At 41.6% G+C, this 18,706-nt stretch overlaps 1 protein-coding gene across 1 annotated transcript in view; it reads right to left on the bottom strand.

The window, feature by feature from the left end:
- Positions 1 to 14,445: 14,445 nt before the first annotated feature.
- The window catches only part of si:ch211-113g11.6 (uncharacterized protein LOC559008 homolog), a 178,075-nt gene continuing 173,814 nt past the window's right edge, over positions 14,446 to 18,706 (bottom strand). Inside the window, exon 14 of the mRNA XM_034174381.1 lies at positions 14,446 to 15,065. Coding sequence (XP_034030272.1) covers positions 14,719 to 15,065 — 347 coding nt within the window. The 3' untranslated portion in view covers positions 14,446 to 14,718. The remainder of the gene's footprint in view (positions 15,066 to 18,706) is intronic.

Below are 18,706 nucleotides of genomic sequence, written 5' to 3'. Positions count from 1 at the left end.
AGGATGCCCTCCTCAAGAAGGTTGAAGATTTCCCCAAAATCTCAATGAAAGATAATCACACGCTAATGGAACTTGGAGACATTCTCATGGAGCTCGAAGCAGTGAAGGTAGATGAGTATTTACCTTGCCTTTCGTATTTTATCACATCCTGCGGAGTCAGCGCTATAGTCCACAAACTCCTGCACACCCTACAAGAAAAATGCATGACTGTTGGATCATGTTACAAAGAACAACTCAAGATCCCATACCCTCCATTTTCAGTCGTTGTCAGCTTCATCTGTGAACAAGCAAAAACACGAAATGACCTCAGCTTTGCCAGCATAAGAGGATCATGATATGCTTCCAAGACAGAAAAACGTAGCCTACCCACCAACCAGGCAAGAACATCAGTCACTGTGAAAAGGACCATTTGCTGAAAATCTCATCAAATGGTAACAACAGTCACGGTGCCACAACAACACAACCTGATGATAATCCTGACAAGTAGTGCCCTCTACGTAACAAACCACATCCATTAAGAAAGTGTTGCGGCTTCAAAAACAAAACACTGGATGAAAGAAAAGCATATCTGAAGGAAAAACACACCTGTTTTAGATGCTGTACATCATGTTATCCATGTTGCCAAAGACTGTGGGAAGCCTGTACAGTGCAAGGAGTGTAACAGTGACAAACACCTCTCGGCACTGCATCTAGGGCCTGCACTATGGAAAGTTGATGTCCAGCAGGCTGCTTCAGACCATGGTGGGGAGCAGCAACAGCAAGTGGCGGCTGTCCTATCAGTGAATCCCAAATGCACAAAGATCTGTGGCAGTGTTAACACTTCAAAGTCATGCTCCAAAACCTGTCTTGTCCTTGTGTATCCTGCAGAACAAAGAGACAGAGCTACAAAGACCTATCCAGTTCTCAATGAGCAAAGCAATAAGTCACTGGGCGGAATGGAGTTCTTTGAGCTCTTCTTTTATAGGAGTAGGATCATCATATACTCTAAAGACATGCTTGGGGCTATTTGAGCCTGCAGGGTGACGTCCCAACAACTTAACTGTAGTACCGCTAGATGGCAACACACAAATTCCCTTGCCTACCTGGATTGAATGTGACATGCTTCCAGATGACAGGTCTGAAATACCATCGCTAGAAGTAGCCAAACATCATCCTCATCTTGAGCACCTGGTGGACAAAATCCCAGCTTTAGACCTGGATGCTTCCATCCTACTCCTCCTCGGATGGGACATGATCTAGGTACACAAGGTACAAGAACAATGTAACAGCCCTCACAACGCACCATTTTACCAGCAGATCGACCTTGGTTGGGTAATCATCTCAGTCATATTCCTGGGAAGAGGTCACAGAACCTCCGGTGCCAGTGTCTTCAGAACCAGTGTGCTGGTGAGTGGGCATCACTTCATCCTCAGCCCATGCACCAGTAGCCTAGTTGTAAAGGAGAAGAATGACAGCTTCCCAAGTAACGAGGTAGACAGCCTAAGCAGAAATGTGTTTCAAAGAACACAGCATGATGACAAGCTTGGCATGTCTCGTGAAGATGAGCTGTTCCTTGACATCCTGGATAAATAGTTTTGCATGGATGATGCAAACTGATGAGTTGCACCTCTGCCTTTCAGGCCAAACAAGCCACAATGACAACAAACAACATCAACAACAACAACTTCAAGAGCTGTGTACATGAAGATTCACCGCTGTCCGCGATCCTGTCCACCTCTTCTGGTCTATCCGGGGAACAAACTTCATAAAAGCATGCAAGGAGCTTAAAATAAACTCAGAAGACCCTAAACTAACAACTTATCTCCAAGACCAAGGCAGCACATGGACATTCAACCCTCTCCACTCCTCACACATGGGTGGAGTGAGGGAGCGGATGGTAGGTGTCGCTCACAGAGTATTGGACGCACCACTGGTTAAGACAAAAACACCCCATCTGACTCATGAGCTTCTGGTCACACTCCTGTCTGAAGGTATGGCCATTATGAATGCCAGACCTCTGGTCCCCATGAGTTCTGATCAAGATGTCCTCAATGTCTTGACACTAGGCATTCCTGTAACACAAAAGATTGAGCCAATATCGCCACCACCGGGAGAGTACAAACTCAAAAACCTCTACAGCAAGCAGTGGAAGCAGGACCAGGCTATGGCTGATGTATTCTGGAAACGCTGGTGTCAAGAATATCTGGCATCACTTCAAACAAGGCGAAAATGGTGTGTGGACCAGCCAAACATGGCTGAAGGAGATGCTGATGCTTCTTAAAGATGCACAAGTCAAGAGGGTTGAGTGGCCTGTTGGAGTTGTGGTGAAAGCCATTCCCAGCAAAGACTCTAAAGTCCAAAAAAAGTGGACATGAAGGTGGTCAGGCAGGCCTAACCGGGCCTAACTCAGAAGTCATTTTGCTTGTAAAAGGGAAATGGTGTTATAATGTGTTATAACAGATGGGAAGTGTAATGTTTTGTAAATAACATGGAGCTAAGGAAGACCTCTCGTGGTCTGGATTTGTTGCAACAGTGTATACAGGGTGGGCCAATAAAATGTTACCACTTTTGTAGTTCATACAATTATAGAGTGTACTACAACAACCCACAGGCTATTGACGCCCTGAAGACCAACATCCATCAGGAAATTCGGAGAATCCCTCTTGAGATGTGTGGCAATGTCATCACAAACCTCAATGTGCGTGTTGCAACTGTAATCCAAAGAAGAGGAGCATGGATTGAAAATGTCATCAATTACTGAACTGTGTGGAAAACAAGAGACAATGTGGGAAACCTTTGGTATAAAATGTTAAGTTGATGCTTCTATTACAAGTCTGTAAATAAAATTTTCGAAGAGTTCTCATTTTAAAAACTTGTGTACGATCAAAAAGTGGTAACATTTTATTGACCCACCCTGTATATTGTACCTTCATTGTTCCAGTAGACAGTTCAGGCTGTATGAAGCAACTAAACAGACACACTTTTCTCACTCTGCAGTGTATGGCCAGAAAAAAACATTAACCTCTCAGTATTTCTGCGTTCAGTTGTATTATTGGATTATCGGTGCATGGTATGTCACATGGGATTTATTTATGCCGTGGTTGTTTGCAGCACACAGCACAGCCAGGTGAGCAGGTTTTTACCACAGGCTGTAGTCCCTGGCTCTTGTCCACCCTGCGCTGTGAAACGCTTCTGGGGCTGTGCCAGAGGTGAGATTTGTTAGATATATTTGTGTTTATTTATTATTATATTTAATTTTTTATATGTCAAGTATTTCAATACTTAAATGGTTATAGCTTTGGTGAGTTTTAGTTGTTTGAGTATGTATGTCAACTGGTCTGAACTGTTTTTTCTGATCAGAAACAAAGGGGTTAGGTTCCATCAGGTACCAAATAACTATGGGTTGAACACAAGAGGTGGAGCCTTCGCTCTGTCTATGGGGAGCCAGTAAGATTAGTTTTGTGTGACTAAAACCCACCCACTGTACCGCTTACATTGTCTTGTATAATAACCAATTGTTGTCCATGTTTGGAGTCTCTCAGAAGATGGAGTCCATGTGTAGGCCGTGTCTCTGGGGACCCGGGCCTGGTTTTCAGCGTGACTTTCAATAAATTCAAACTGAGGAATGTATTGATTTTGTTCTTTGTAAGGGGCAGTATCTACATTAAGAATTGGGAGATTAGCAGCTTCGTGTTTAATAATGTTGTCATGGGCTAGCGATACAGTTCCATGTCATACCTCCTACAGAGTTAGATGGTGAGCAAGTAATAATATGTATATTACAGCACTGAGATCCGTTCAGCTCCGAGCCTCTGATGCATGCAATGATGCATTAATGCACATGAGACGTTGGAGCGTACCTGCCCATGGTGTCACAGATATGATGGGCACAATATTTCACATTATTTGTGTCGCCCATGGGAAGGAATGGAAATCTATCTGTACAGTAAGGTCTATTATGGATATAACAATCTGTTCAGATCTGCAGCGACATGCCTTGTGCAACGCATTGACCTGCAGTGGCACACGATGCTATTGATTTGATTGCACACTGTTCACATCCACTGCACATGATGGATGCATGCCACATACATGTTATTACATATCAACATTTCTTTTGCCCTCCCTAGCTGGTGTCCAGTCTAGGTGGACATACGTGACACAAGCAGGACATGCTGGCAGGCTTTGCCATGACCGATCCCTCTCAGGGTTAAATCAACCACAATCAGATCATTTCAAATGCTGTTGTGACACTGTCATAAAATGTAGATTGTGATGAGATGGCACACAAACTGCATATAGACCACTGTCAGAGGGGTGTCCCATTTCTGCGGCACCAAGAGTGTTTTGAACTGGGCAACACACTCACGACAGCCGAGCGAATGGGACCTACTATGTAGACTGCTCTGACACTGGTGTCCATCCGTCTTCAGACCGCACCTCAACACTTCCCGACTGTGGGTGGATGTGTCATTCTGACACCATTCTGCCTCAGTCGGCCTATGTGTGACTGGGATCTAACCATTTACATCTGTATGGATTTTCCCATACAAGTTATCCTTAAGCTAATGATTCTTTTTCGATGCATTTAATGTATGTGTCAAGTAAATGCACTTTGATAATTAATGTAACTGAGACATAGATTGTATGTCTGCTTGACAGTTTTACAGTGAGTCTCACGTAAAGCTTTGGAGAGAATTTCAGCACCTGGCTTTTCTTGGGAAACCTGTTGTCTGTCTGCCGAGCTTGTCACCACACACACATGAGCGGGGCCAGACTACCTAGTGTTCAGATCTCAGCAACCACTTAGGCCAGCAACAAGATTTTGGCCTTAAATTACACTCCCAAGTCCCAAGTTTCTATTTGATACAATTGAATTTTTTTTGTCCTAAAAATGACCTTTGACACTGATGGCTTGTATCTTATTTTACTAACAGGTAGCAAAATTGTTCAGTTGACAAACGCTGTCGTCAACAGCTGTTGTGACGCTGGCTCACAGATCTGGCAACTTGCTTCCGAGGGATTGTTTGTTGTTGTGACGATATTGTGAACTTCACACAGTTGTATACGTTTCTTTTATTTCTGTTTAGCACTCTTCTGGTTATTAAGTATATCTACTCTGAATGTTATTTAAGTACAGTACTGTTGTGAATCGCTAGCGGTTAGCATTTGCTAGCTAGGTCGACTCCTCCCTCCCCCCGTCATTACTTTTATAGCTGTTTCTTTTTTACCTGTTTAATACTTCTGTTAGTGTTTCAGTGTAACTGTTGTGAATTTTAAGTGATTATTTTACTCCTGTGTAAATCTTAGGAGCGGCTAGAATTTTCGGTAGCGGTTAGCTTGCATTAGCTAGTTCGGACCCCCCCCTTTTATTTTTTTTTATACTTCTGTTAGTTAACTGTTTAGTGTAACTGTTGTGAATTTTAGCTTAGTACTTTACTCTTGTGTTAATCTTAGGAGTGGTTTACTTGTAGGAGGTTTTTTTTTACTGTTCCTACATGTCTAATACTTCTGCTACTCTTTCAGTGTAACTGCTGTGAATTTTAATTCATTTATTTGCATCTGTATGAGCCTTAGGAGTGGTTAGCTTATCCATTATTGGTTAGCTCGTGCTTGCTTGGCTACATTCTTGAATTTCTTTGTGCACAAAGTACACTACTTTACCTACTTTACACCCTCTGTAAATCCTGCGTGATGTTGGAAGATAGGGTGGCTCTCTTAGAGAGCCATGTCCGTAAGTTAGAGCAGCTTTTTAGCTCAGTGGAGTTAGATGTTACGGGCACTCCAGATGAGGTTAGTGCTGGGCTGGCTAGTGAGCCCATTAGCATCAGCCTAGAAACGCTGGCTATGGAGGACGGCTTTCGGACTGTGGCTAGGCGGATGAAGCCCCGTAGGGCTTGGTGCCCAGTTGTGGCACCCCGACCACGCTCGAAACTGCGAACTGTGAATCGGATCTCCCCCTTGGAATTGCCTGATGTGAATTCTCTGAGCTCACAAGTGACTTCCACTCCTGTCTCCAGGCTGAAACACCGGACTTTAGTGATAGGGGATTCTATCACCCGCAAAGTCAGGTTACAGACGCCGGCTGACGTTAAATGTATTCCTGGGGCCAGAGCTCCTGACATTGCTTCCCATCTTAGGGTGCTGACGCTGCAGAAGGGAAGACAGACTAAGGAACATAACATGAGATATAGTCACATAGTTATTCACGTCGGCACCAATGATATCAGGATGAAGCATTCAGAAGTCGGACAGCCTCCACCCTACTAGGGAAGGTGCCGCCATCTTGTTTGCGAACATAGAGAGCTCTACAGGGAGGGTAACATTAGGAATTTACAGCAGGCCACAGAACAGGTGATTAGAGACCCTACAAGGCTTATGACAAATGTGGATGTAGAATCCATTAGCTTAGTGGGCAAATTAGTGCAGAAAATCCACTATGGTGATAGTGCAGTTTATTTGCCAGAGAGGGAAATTCAACAAGTTGAGACTATGGCCTGCTTTGGTGGACGTGTCCATAAAAATCATTGAGGGATATGCTTTCCAAACTTAATACCATTACTATATTGGATGATGTTGAAATTGAGGATGGCCCACTGGTTGTTCCAGCAATAGCAAAGATTTCATGTCTGCTACCTACAACACGCATGGAATGTCTCAAACCTAAACCTACTTCTAGGCATCTTATATATGCTACTCTGGAATCACCCCTAAACCCAAACAGTTCAACTGTCAACCCCACTAAGGTCCTTAGACTGGGTCTCTTTAACATAAGATCACTGTCCTCAAAATCAGTGGTGATCAATGATCTAATTATTAAGCATCACTAAGATATGATTTGGCTATGTGAATCCTGGCTTAAACCTACAGCTGTCCTCCCCTTAAATGAGGCCTGCCCACCAGCATATACATTTAGTCACATCCCTCATGATGTGAAGCAAGGCGGGGGTGTTGCTCTTATTTATAAATCTAGGTTTAGCTTATTAGCTGTTGTGGGGGTACCTGCGTGACCTCAAGCATAAGGCAAGAGGTCTAGAATGGAAATGGCGTCGTTCAAAATTGGAAGTATTCCACCTTGCGTGGTATGATGCTATCTTAGACTATAAGTATGCATTATTGGCTACAAAGCGGACCTATTACTTAGATTTGATCAACAAAAGCAAGCATAACTCAAAGTTCTTGATCGACACGGTGGCAACACTTATTCATGGACAACCACCTGTAGCTCGCTTTCCTTTTACAGCACAAAATTTCCTGGATTACTTTGAGAAGAAAATACAAGACATTAGGTTAAACATATCCCAGCATGCCTTAATCCAGCCAGCCACTACACCAGGCTATTGAGGTGGGGGCCACTACTGAGGTATTACCTAGATTTACAGAATTTGATAGTATCTCACAAGGCATGCTGAAGAAACTCGTAACGTCAACAAAAAGCACAACCTGTTTATTTGATCCTATACCAACAAAACTATTTAAGGACCTGTGGCCCACTCTTGGGCCGACTGTGCTGGAAATTATTAATCTTTCTTTAACTTCTGGATCTGTTCCTAAATGTTTTAAATCTGCGGTGATTAAACCATTACTTAAGAAATCTAATCTTGACCCTAGTGTACTGAAAAACTATCGGCCGATATCAAGTCTATCATTTTGCTCTAAAATTCTGGAAAAAGTGGTGTCATGGCAGCTCATGGACTAGCTTACTGAAAATAATCTCTTTGAGCCACTGCAGTCTGCTTTTAGAAAATATCATTCCACAGAGACAGCTCTCACTAAAGTGGTGCATAATCTTCTGCTTAATGGATTTGGACTCCACTATTGTTGCTGTTAGATCTCAGTGCTGCATTTGATACAGTGGATCATTATATTCTACTTGATAGGATGGAAAATCATTTTGGGATTACTGGGAGTGCCCTTGCATGGCTGACGTCATACTTGACCTGGCGTTCTCACTGTTTTTTGTACAGTAACACTACCTCTAACCTTAGTGACATGAAATTTGGGGTTCCACAGGGCGCTGTCTTAGGCCCCCTGCTTTTCTCCCTTTATATAGCACCCCTTGGGCACATATTGCGGCGTTTTGGGATTACCTGTCACTACTATGCTAATCATATTCAGTTATATATGCCGATAACTGCTGGTAATCTCGTTCACATAAAGTCCTTAGAAGATTGCCTTGCAGCAGTGAGAAGCTGGATGTCTAGAAACTTCCTACTTTTAAACTCTGATAAGACTGAAATGATAGTTCTTGGTCCAGTGAGACATCGGTATCAATTTGACCAGTTAACGCTCAGCCTAGGCTCGTGTGTCATACATCACACTGACAAAGTGAGGAACCTTGGGGTAATTTTTGATCCTACGTTTTCCTTTGGCCTCCACATTAGAAATATTACGAGGACTGCTTTCTTCCACCTGCGAAATATAGCAAAGATTTGTCCCATCCTGTCTGTGGCTGATGCTGAGACCCTGATCCATGCTTTTATCTATTCTACATTGGACTACTGCAATGTTCTGTTTTCTGGTATACCACAGTCTAGCATTAGGGGTCTCCAATTGGTTCAAAATGTTGCAGCCAGGGTTTTGACATGAAGCAGAATGTTTGACCACATTACACCCATTTTGGCATCCCTTCACTGGCTTCCTGTCCCAGTGAGATCTGATTTTAAGGTTCTGCTACTAGGCTATAAAATTGTTCACGGACTGGCACCTCCCTACCTAGCTGACCTAATTAAACCTTACATACCGGCCCAGGCTTTGCGTTCTGCAGAACTACTTTGTGTCCCTAGGGTGAATAAGAAGTCTGAGGGTCACAGAGCTATTTCGTATCATGCCCATGTTCTGTGGAATGATCTCCCTGCATCAATAAAACAGTTAGATTCTGCGGAGACTTTCAAGTCCAGATTAAGACACACTTCTTTTCTCTTTTGTATGGCTAGCATACTGGTACAGTTTTGTTTTATGCTTTTTACTCTTTTAATTCATTTTATTAGGAAACGAAGCATGCCTCAACTGTACCTAAATTCTGGGTCTTTCAGTGAAGCTTAGGGCTAGTGGCCGGCGATCACCTTAGTATTTCTTCTGATTTTCTTGTTGATTAATGCTGGTAAAATATATTTGTATATTTGTATTTGTATATGTATTTCTTGTCTTTCTTATGCCTGATTCTGTTTTTTTCTCTCTGTTTAAGGTGCAGCTCCATCCAGAGACGGGAGTTGTATTTGTGTTGGCGACCCTCCTGTCCTGTGCACCAACAGCATTTCTTCTATATTCGTCCGTGAATTGTTCTGTGAATTGTTCTGTAATTTATGTTTGTAGCATGGCCCAAGCAGAGGGTCACCCCTTTGAGTATGGTCTGCTTGAGGTTTCTTCCTCAGAGGGAGTTTTTCCTTACCACTGTTGCTCTGGGGGTTAGTAAGGTTAGACCTTACCTGTGTGAAGCACCTTGAGGCAACTCTGTTGTGATTTGGCTTTATATAAATGAAAATAAATTGAAAAAATTGAAATTGAAAAAAACATTAAACAGCATATAAGCAGTCACTGTTGAATACCAAGTGGCAACCAATGGTGCTAAAAAAATTAATCCAGTGTAGTCGTGCCAAAACCTGCATTTTGTTTAATGGCCACTTGAGGCTGCTTGACCACTAGCTGCTATGGACCCAATTGTGTGTGTCCTTTCTGAGCATTTTATGACATACATCTGAGATTATATAGCTTGTTGTGCAGTTAATAGTACTACTGGACTGCCTAAGAAGTTTGTGCCACAGTATTTCTGTTGAGTGAAATTTTAGAATGGTGTGTAAGAGCCATTAGTATTGTTAGCAGGTATTGATAGTTTGGTGGCATTATTGACAGTGATAGTGGCATGGTTACTGATCCAATATGCTGGTTCATTTTTAATACCCACACCCAAGCCACCAGCTATAGGACAACCACTGCCCAGTCCACAAAGAAAATCCATTAATCAAACACCTGAAATACAGTTACTTCAGTTGTTAGAATTAGCTACTGTGGTAACTTTGAGATAGGTCAGAGTGTTCAGGCTTCATTTGTTATCCACAGGTCATGCGAGTATGTATATATATATATATATACATACGAGGTCTGTTAGAAAAGTATCCGACCTTATTATTTTTTTCAAAAATCATATGGATTTGAATCACGTGTGATTACATCAGACATGCTTGAACCCTCGTGGGCATGCGAGAGTTTTTTCACGCCTGTCGGTTACGTCATTCACCTGTGGGTAGTCTTTGAGTGAGGAGTGGCCCACCCTCTCGTCGTTTTTTTCATTGTTTAGGAATGGCTCAGAGACTGCTGCTTTGTTTGATAAAAATGTTTTCAAAAACTGTAAGGCACAACTGAGTGGACACCATTCGATAAATTCAGCTGATTTTCGATGAAAATTTTAACGGCTGATGAGAGATTTTGGTGTGTAAGTGTTGCTTTAAGGACAGCCCACGGCGCCTGATGGTGATCTGCGCTCCGAGGCAGCGTCGTCTCGCTGTTTCAAGCTGAAAACTTCCACATTTCAGGCTCTGTTCACCCAGGTCGTCGTCAGAGAACAGAGAAGTTTCAGAAGAGGTCGGCACGAGGAGTTTATGCGGACATTCCACTGTTAAAGGAGATTTTGTAATGAAAGAACGTGCGGGCAGATTTGCATGTCGGGCCGGACCCGACCGCGGGGGGTCACGACAGGAAAAACACCTCCATTGAAAACCTTAACGGACAAGTTGGAACATGCCCAGCTGTTAAACAATTTCTCAGATACTCACTTGTTGAAAGCCATCAAAAGCCGCCTGAATTTTACAAATGGTTTTCAACACGGAGGTGTTTTTCCTGTCGCGGCACAGACGGATTTGCGGCATCGTCACGGAACCGACTTGGCGAATTTGCCCGAACGTTCTTTCATTACAAAATCTCCTTTAACAGTGGAATGTCCGCATAAACTCCTCATGCCGACTTCTTCTGAAACTTCTCTGTTCTCTGACGACGACCTGGGTGAACAGAGCCTTAAATTAGGATGTTTTCGGCTCGCAACAGCCAGACGGACGCCACCTCCGACCGCGCCGCGCCGATCCACTTTATGAGCTGTCCTTAAATGCGAAAGAAACTCCACAACCTCTCATCAGCCGTTAAACTTTTCACCGAAAACCAGCAGAATGTCTTAAATAGTGTCCACTCGTATATCCCTCACAGGTCCTGAAAAAATTTTGATAAAGCAACGCGCGCCGTCTCCAGCAGCGTCTCAGATAAAGGATTTCAGCCGAGAGGGTGGGACCAGTGCTCACTCAAAGCCTGCCCACAGGCGAATGACGTCACTGACACGCGTGAAAAAACTCACGCATGCGCACGAGGGTTCAAGCATGACTGGTGTAATCGCACGTGATTCAAATCCATATAGTTTTTTTTTATAAAACTGTCGGTTCCTTTTCTAATAGACCTCATATATATATATATATATATATATATATATATATATATATATATATATATATATATATATATATATATATATATATATATATATGTATGTAGAATACCTACTTTTAATGTAATATAGTGAAATGTGTGTGTTTGTGTGCATGTGTTGGAAGTAATTTGATGCCAAAATCAATATTGTAGTGTTTTTTATGGGGGGTGGGGGGTTATTGGGGGGAGAGTCTTGTTGAATGGCAGATAGTTCTCCATAGGTACAATCTTCCTGGTTCTAAACTTTTGACTGATTCAGGTGGTTTTCTAACCACAAATAGATTTGCCGTGGAGCATACACTTTTAATAAGACTTTCGTGGAAAGCCTCAGGCCTTCAGTCCTTCCTGCTGATTAGTCAGCAGATCCTGTGACTGGTACACCAATAGCAGTCAGGTACATTTTTTTGCTTGACACTGTGCTACAGTTCTGTCACTGTCTACTTGTTAAAATACGAGAATGGAAAAATAAAATCCACTTTACACTTTGCACACTGCTACAACTTTAATCTGCCTTTACCACTGGATCACTATGGACGGTGCGTGATGCTGCTGTATGCCAGTGAATCATCATGTCTTGAGTCAATGCCACATTAAAAAAATCAAACAAACCTACAAAGCTGTTGTATTTGCATGGGTATGTCTGGGGAAAGTGTCAACAGTGAAGAGTGAGTGGTTATTATGGCGTTTAAAACCCAAAAGTTCAAATTGTCACAACATATGCAGCAATGGTAGAAATCAGCAAAGCAATCAAACAGAATAAACATCACAGATCTAAGTGAAAGCCTTCAGCAAACTGTGAAATACATCTTTACCACACAGTCCTTTTTAGCTCCATCTGCCCTTATGAGAAAGTACTTGTATGTTAATACTAAAAACTGCAATACATAGCACCTTGTTCACATCTTTACACATTGTCAGCTTGAATAAATACAGATGTCATTTGCAGCAGATCAGCGTTTCTTTGGTTATGTTTCTACTGCAGGGCTTAGTGTTTAATTCAGATTTGTTTTTGTGGGATCCGATTGTTTTGTTATGATGCTTAGCATGCTTAGTTGTAAGGTAGTTTTATTTGGTAATACATGTTGGTTAATAATATCAAAAATGCTGCAGGATAAAGCATAAAATACTTATTTTCAATCAGAAATGACTTCAGTGTGACTCTACCCTGATGGATCAGAATCAAGATTCTGATTACAAAAATAATTCTAACCTGCAATTGAAGATCATCAGGATTTTTTTTAAATATTTGGATTGTTTACACAGATCGGGAGAGTGGAACAAACATAAATAATGAATAAATAATGCATTACAATCTGATCTGGGCCTTTTCAGCCTGTACTGTGAATGTAGCCTTTGTGGTTATCAGCTCCAAATCTCATGTTTTTGTTTTGTTTTTTCTTGAATGTATCACTGATGCATGTCATCAAGCAACTTCATCGCTTTAAAAAAATAATTTCAGATTTACAATTTGATTTTGGTTGATAAAATGAAAAATAATCTTTTAATACTTTAAGTTTTTAAGTAAACTGTTTTCTTTGTCTTTTGATTAAGTTGGTTACACTTAGTTTCTTTAATCTAAAGGAAGTCTGGACATTTTGCTCGTATGCTCTGGGGAGGACGAAACACAACAGCATATTTAAAACAACAACAACAATGGACAAAGCTGTGAACAAGGCGAAACAATGATGTCTGATACCATCTGATTAAAAAGATGCTCGAAACTGCCTTTTGGGAGGAGGAGGTGCTGAGACACAGTGATATTCGAGAATGAGCTGTTGCCCATCCGCCTACTTCCTGTCAAAAAGTTGACATTTCCTCCCAGCGATGGCGTAAGACTCAGCTGCACTAATTACAGCGCCACATCCAACCGAGGTTGCAGTATTCTACCTCGACTGCTAAATTGTGCTTCGGAGTTTATGTCCCAGAAGTGTTAAGGCTTTTGAAATCGCAATACCAGACATTTTTTACGGACTGATGGGCTTCTACGAATGAAGATCAACAAGATGAATGATTAAATGTAAGAGCCGTATTAAAGGTTTACATTTTCACAAATAAGCACAATCAAGTAGATTTCAAAAGAAGTCGATAAATGGTAGAAAGTATTGGCCTGGTATTGGTGGTTTTTTCCCGACCTCATACGATATGTGTATCTTCAGAATTGGTGAGGAAAAGTTCGCAAAGCACCTCATGGTTGAGTCTTAGCCAAGACAAGATGATACATTTAACTTTAAATCTCACCTCAACCAATGAGGTTCTGTCTTTAACTTGTGATGGAAATTGATTAGATTTTATTGATATTGATGCCATTAGTGATTCATAAGATCAGTCTGATTCTTTATCAATTCACTTAACTATTTGTTATTAGTTTTCCGTGTGGTGAAATGTAGATCTACTCAGGTTTTCTGTGTAAATGCTGCCATTTTCCTTGTTGCTAGATATTGGCCTCATAACATCAGAGGCCAAACCAATTTATCAAAATCTACTGCAATGATTTTTAATGATGTCTGTCAGTCATAAATCCAGTGCAGAAGTCTTATGCACCCTGGAATTTTGCTAATAATACAGTTTGATATCTTTGACTTTTTTTAATTAGCAGGTCAATAGCAAATCTAATTTGAAATGTTCAAGAATTACAATTCCAACAATAATCGAATGTGAGATATTCATATTTCATTACCAGTTATCAAGATACAGCCTTGTGAATTAAAAATAAATCATGGCAGGTGACTGCAGACAATTGTGCAGTAATAAAAATAACTGTAAAAGCCAGATTAAACACAACCTGATATTTATTTTTCAAGCTGAAAACCTATCACACATTTTATTTGTTTTCATTTGTATTGAAATCGTTGCTGCTTTGCAGGTTTATATTTAAAGGTTTTTTGGAACGTTAAATATGCCTAAAACATTTGCACAGTCCTGCACATTTCCCATTGGAGACTTTTAATAAGTGAAAGGTTGTGCATGTCATGATATTTGCACAGGAGCGATACCTTTGGTAGAGGTGACAAATACTTTCAGGTTGTGTTTCTAATCATTCACGAAACTCGTGCATGATCAATTTCATTCATCATTCAAAAGAATGTTTTGGACACTTTCCTCTAAATTTTGTCTGATTTTGAAAAGTGATGTAGAGTTAGGCCAAATGTCATGACACCACCCAACCATGGATTCCAGGCTTTGCGAACCTAACCTCTTAAAACGGCTCCTGGTCTTAGCTGTCAGCGGCAGCCGGTAAGGATGAGGCGTTAGCATTAGCATTATCTGCAGTTAATGGAGCCACAGTGTAGCAGCGGCAAGCAGGAGCGACAGCCCCACAGTGGAGGCCATAGAGGCGGCCAGAAGCCTGCCATCATTCACCAGCCTGAAGGCAATAACCTCCACCTTGAATCCGTCCTCTGTGGCCATGCAGCGGAAGACGCCTTCCTTCAGGGGCACATCGACAACTGGCCCCAGCACACAGAAGTCTCCGGAGAACAGGCATGGGTAGTTCTTGAAGCAGTTGTCTTTTTCCCAGCGGTAGGTGGCGTGGAAGGAGCGCACAGGGCAGGGGAGGAAAACCGTGGTGTTGGACTGGACCACGACTTCTCTAGGGGATGTTTTACGCTGCTTCAGAGCTGCAGGGACAAAGAAATGAATAGTTTTAGGACCGAATAATAATTTAAAATGCACAGCATTGACAGAAATGACATTGTTCGTAGTCCAGACTGCCAATTGGAGTTTTAAACATTTTTACAAAATTAGTGATGCTGGGGTAAATTGTAATCCAAAAAAGTGAACAATTGGATTTAATTGGTGCAGTTCAGGGTGTGCTTGTTTGAAAGTAGGTGAAAGAGGACATTCAGGTACAGTATGCAGTAATCTGGACCAACTGTTCTCTGATCTGAAGCCTCCTTCTGATCCTCATCCACATCATGAAACCCTTGACAAGCCTGTTGAAAAGTTGGGAAAAACGTATAAGAGCTGTTTCCGCACATGCTAAGCCAACTGCTTAATGGGAATTGCACGTAATCTGGTGTCACTGGCAGACTTAATTGGTACAATTGTTCATCACTGGATATAAAACAGGGCAGCATGGTGCATTATAGTGGTTAGCACTGTTGCCTCACAGCAAGAAGGTCATGGGATCAATTTCCACCTCTGGCCTTGCTGTGTGGAGTTTGCATGTTCTCCCTGTGTTTGTGTGGATTCCCTCCGGGTGCTTCCTCCCACATCCAAAGACATGCAGGTTAGGTGGATTAGAAACTTTATATTGTGCTGGTGTGAATGTATTTGTCTGTCTGTGTGGCCCTGCTGCGACACACTGGTGTCCTGTCCAGAGTGTAACCTGCTTAATGCCCTGTGATTGCTGGGATAGTCTCCAACCCCTCATGACCCTTAAATGGAGTAAACAGGTAGAGAAAATGGATGGATGGATCGAAAACAGTAGCTAGTATTAGTCCAGATTTCCTAAATTTTTAAATCAGAATGAAAATTTGGGTTAAAAATTGGAAATGGGAGACAGCTCTTAAATTAAATTTTTTAAAAACTTAGCACCCAAAGAGTTTTCTCAGCAAAAAATCTGAATGTGCACCAGTCAAACTGTTAACATTATGGAGCTGTTACCAGCAGATCAGCAGATAGGAATAATGATGATTACACCATCATTTTATGAGCAGATGAAAACTGTTTCCTCACTTTCTACACATTATCTTCACAATGATCACAGTATAAGATACAACCACTAATATTCTGATACTGACACAGTAATTGTGTCATTTCCAACAACCAGCATCAAAGAAGAAGAAATGAAATCATTGTCATGTACCACTTGCAGCATATCAATACAGAATATTAAATCATTTGACTTTTTCCATCTCCACCAAGCATCAGTGAGTCTTTAATTTCAGAAGAATTAAACTTCAAAAAAATGTAATTTAGGTGCTGAAAGCAGAATAAACTGACAATGCAACAGGAAACTGCAGTGTTTAAAGTTGACTGAGAATTTCTTTGCTTGAAAACACGATTACCTGGATCTGATGGATTACTTCACTGAGTGTATCATATCTGTGGATATACACTGACCAAAAATATAAATGCAGCACTTTTTTTTTTTGCTCCCATTTTTCATGAGCTGAACTCAAAGATCTTAAACATTTGCTACATTATGTACAAAAAGATCTATTTCTCTCAACTATTGTTCACAAATCTGTCTAAAACTTCGTTAGTGAGCACTTCTCCTTTGCTGAGATAGTCCATCCCACCTCACAGGTGTGGCACATCAACAGCTGAGTGGATCCTTGTCATTTGACTGGTGCTTTGTATGTCATATGACATGGATTATCCGTCCCATTTGTGCTGTGTTGCATTTAGCGTGCAAATATGGTTCCTTTTACCTTGCAAATTTGGTTCCATACATTTTGGTTCCTAGTGAAGTGACCCCACATGCAAACTCACCCCAGGTGAACTCACCCCAGTGTAGCTGAAGAAACCCCACTGTGTTTTCAGTGAAGTCACCCCACTCTAGCAACACAATATTTCAACTCTCTTAAGTTTATTCAGTGGTGTTCATACACACCACTAGCACCATAAATTCTCTTAATCCAGTTTTGAGACATAATTTTATCCATGTTTTGTAAAGTAATTTGTTCCCTGAAAAACAGCAAAATTTCTTCTAAAATTGTACATGCTAGGCAGATAAGAAGTCCCCCTGAAATAGTCATCGGGGTCATCGGTGTCAGTCTACAAAATATAGCATTAAATAGGAAAGTTGTAAAAATATAGGACAATAAAATGCATTAAAAGTAATATGACAGTACAGGATTTTTTTTAGGACATTTGACAGAATGCATAGATCAATAAGCAGAATTTATCAATCAGTTTAGTGTTTCTCTGAGCACACGTGTGCTCAGTGCAATGAACATTTTTTTGGCAGTTTGTCTTGGTCAGCAAAGTGTGATACTAAACTGAAGTTTATCCTCACATAAAAGATGATGTTAGCTTCACTGAAAGAGCTACCAGGGTGTCATGCAAAGCTGTTGTCCATACTTTCATAAAAACAATGGGGTCATCCTGCCAATGTTATCTTTGGTGAAACAATTAAGCTGCCTTAACACTTGCACGCATTTAACCCATGCACTGCTGTTCAATTCATCGTGCCAATGCCACCTGCTGTGTTCCCCACTGGATGCTGCACTTTGTGTCGCTGGACGCTGCATTATATAAAATAATTATTTCATGGCGGATTAATCATTTGCTCAGAATTTGGCTGATGAAAACATTTCTAATCACTTTTGGAATCACAGAGGAATGTTCTGCAACTGCAGCTCTTTTTTCTCTCTCTCTTGTGCGCTTTATGACGTGGAAAATGCATTTGGAATAATCTAAAAGGTAATTATTTGTAATATTTGTGTTGTATGGCTGGTGTGCCTGGCTGGCTTTTGTTTGTCTTCTGTTTTCTGTCTTTTGTTTTTCCTTCCAGGTGGCATGCGTTCAGGACTGAGTGGCTGTGTGGCTGAGTTATCAGGACCTCACCCTGATCACCTGAGGCTGGTCATGTGCAGCTCGTCAGGACTCACAGCTGTGGTGCATCTTTATGGATTGGGGCATGGTTGCATTTAAGTCTGGAGTACACAGTGTGTATTTGCCAGAGACTCGACCTTGTGACCAGACGGGTGAGATCGTCGTCTAGAGAGCCATCTCATCATCATGGATGCAGAGACCGTACCAGGTTTGATGCCATGGTCTGTGAAAGAGGAGGAGGTGAGGTCTCACGCTCGTCAGCACACTTCCTGAGGTACTTTAGGTTTTGTGACTAACATAAGTACAGTCAGTAAATGTGGTGTCCCTCACACCTTATTATATTGAGCTGTTATGTTAGTCGTTTAATCAGCTTCCACTGCAGTGGAGAATTGAACTGGGTGTTCCATGCCTGCAGGGTGGGAAGCTGATTGGTGATTAAGCCAGGAAGTGTTTGCTGTTTATGTACACCTTTGAGTGGTCTCTCTGTGTGTGGAGTGGTGGACTCACATTATGGTTTCTTCTTTCACAGACTCGGTTGGTCGCGGCCACCTGGGGGGTGTCGGCGGGGTCCTTGGGTCTGAACTGTTCTGGCTCCGGACCGTTTGTGCTGCTGGGAGCGCACCGTTATTCCACCTCGCAGACCGCGCACTCATTCGTTGTTATTCTGCACATCACTGTTATGTTTATTAAATTCTGTTATCCTTTGTATCGTGCTCTGCTTATTTTATACTGGGTCTTACTTCAAACGCTGGTCGGT

The sequence above is a fragment of the Thalassophryne amazonica genome, chromosome 7 (assembly GCF_902500255.1).
Source record: "Thalassophryne amazonica chromosome 7, fThaAma1.1, whole genome shotgun sequence".
NCBI classification, from domain to species: domain Eukaryota; kingdom Metazoa; phylum Chordata; class Actinopteri; order Batrachoidiformes; family Batrachoididae; genus Thalassophryne; species Thalassophryne amazonica.
Note: the sequence above shows the minus strand (reverse complement) of the source record. Positions and strands in the feature narration are given on the sequence as shown.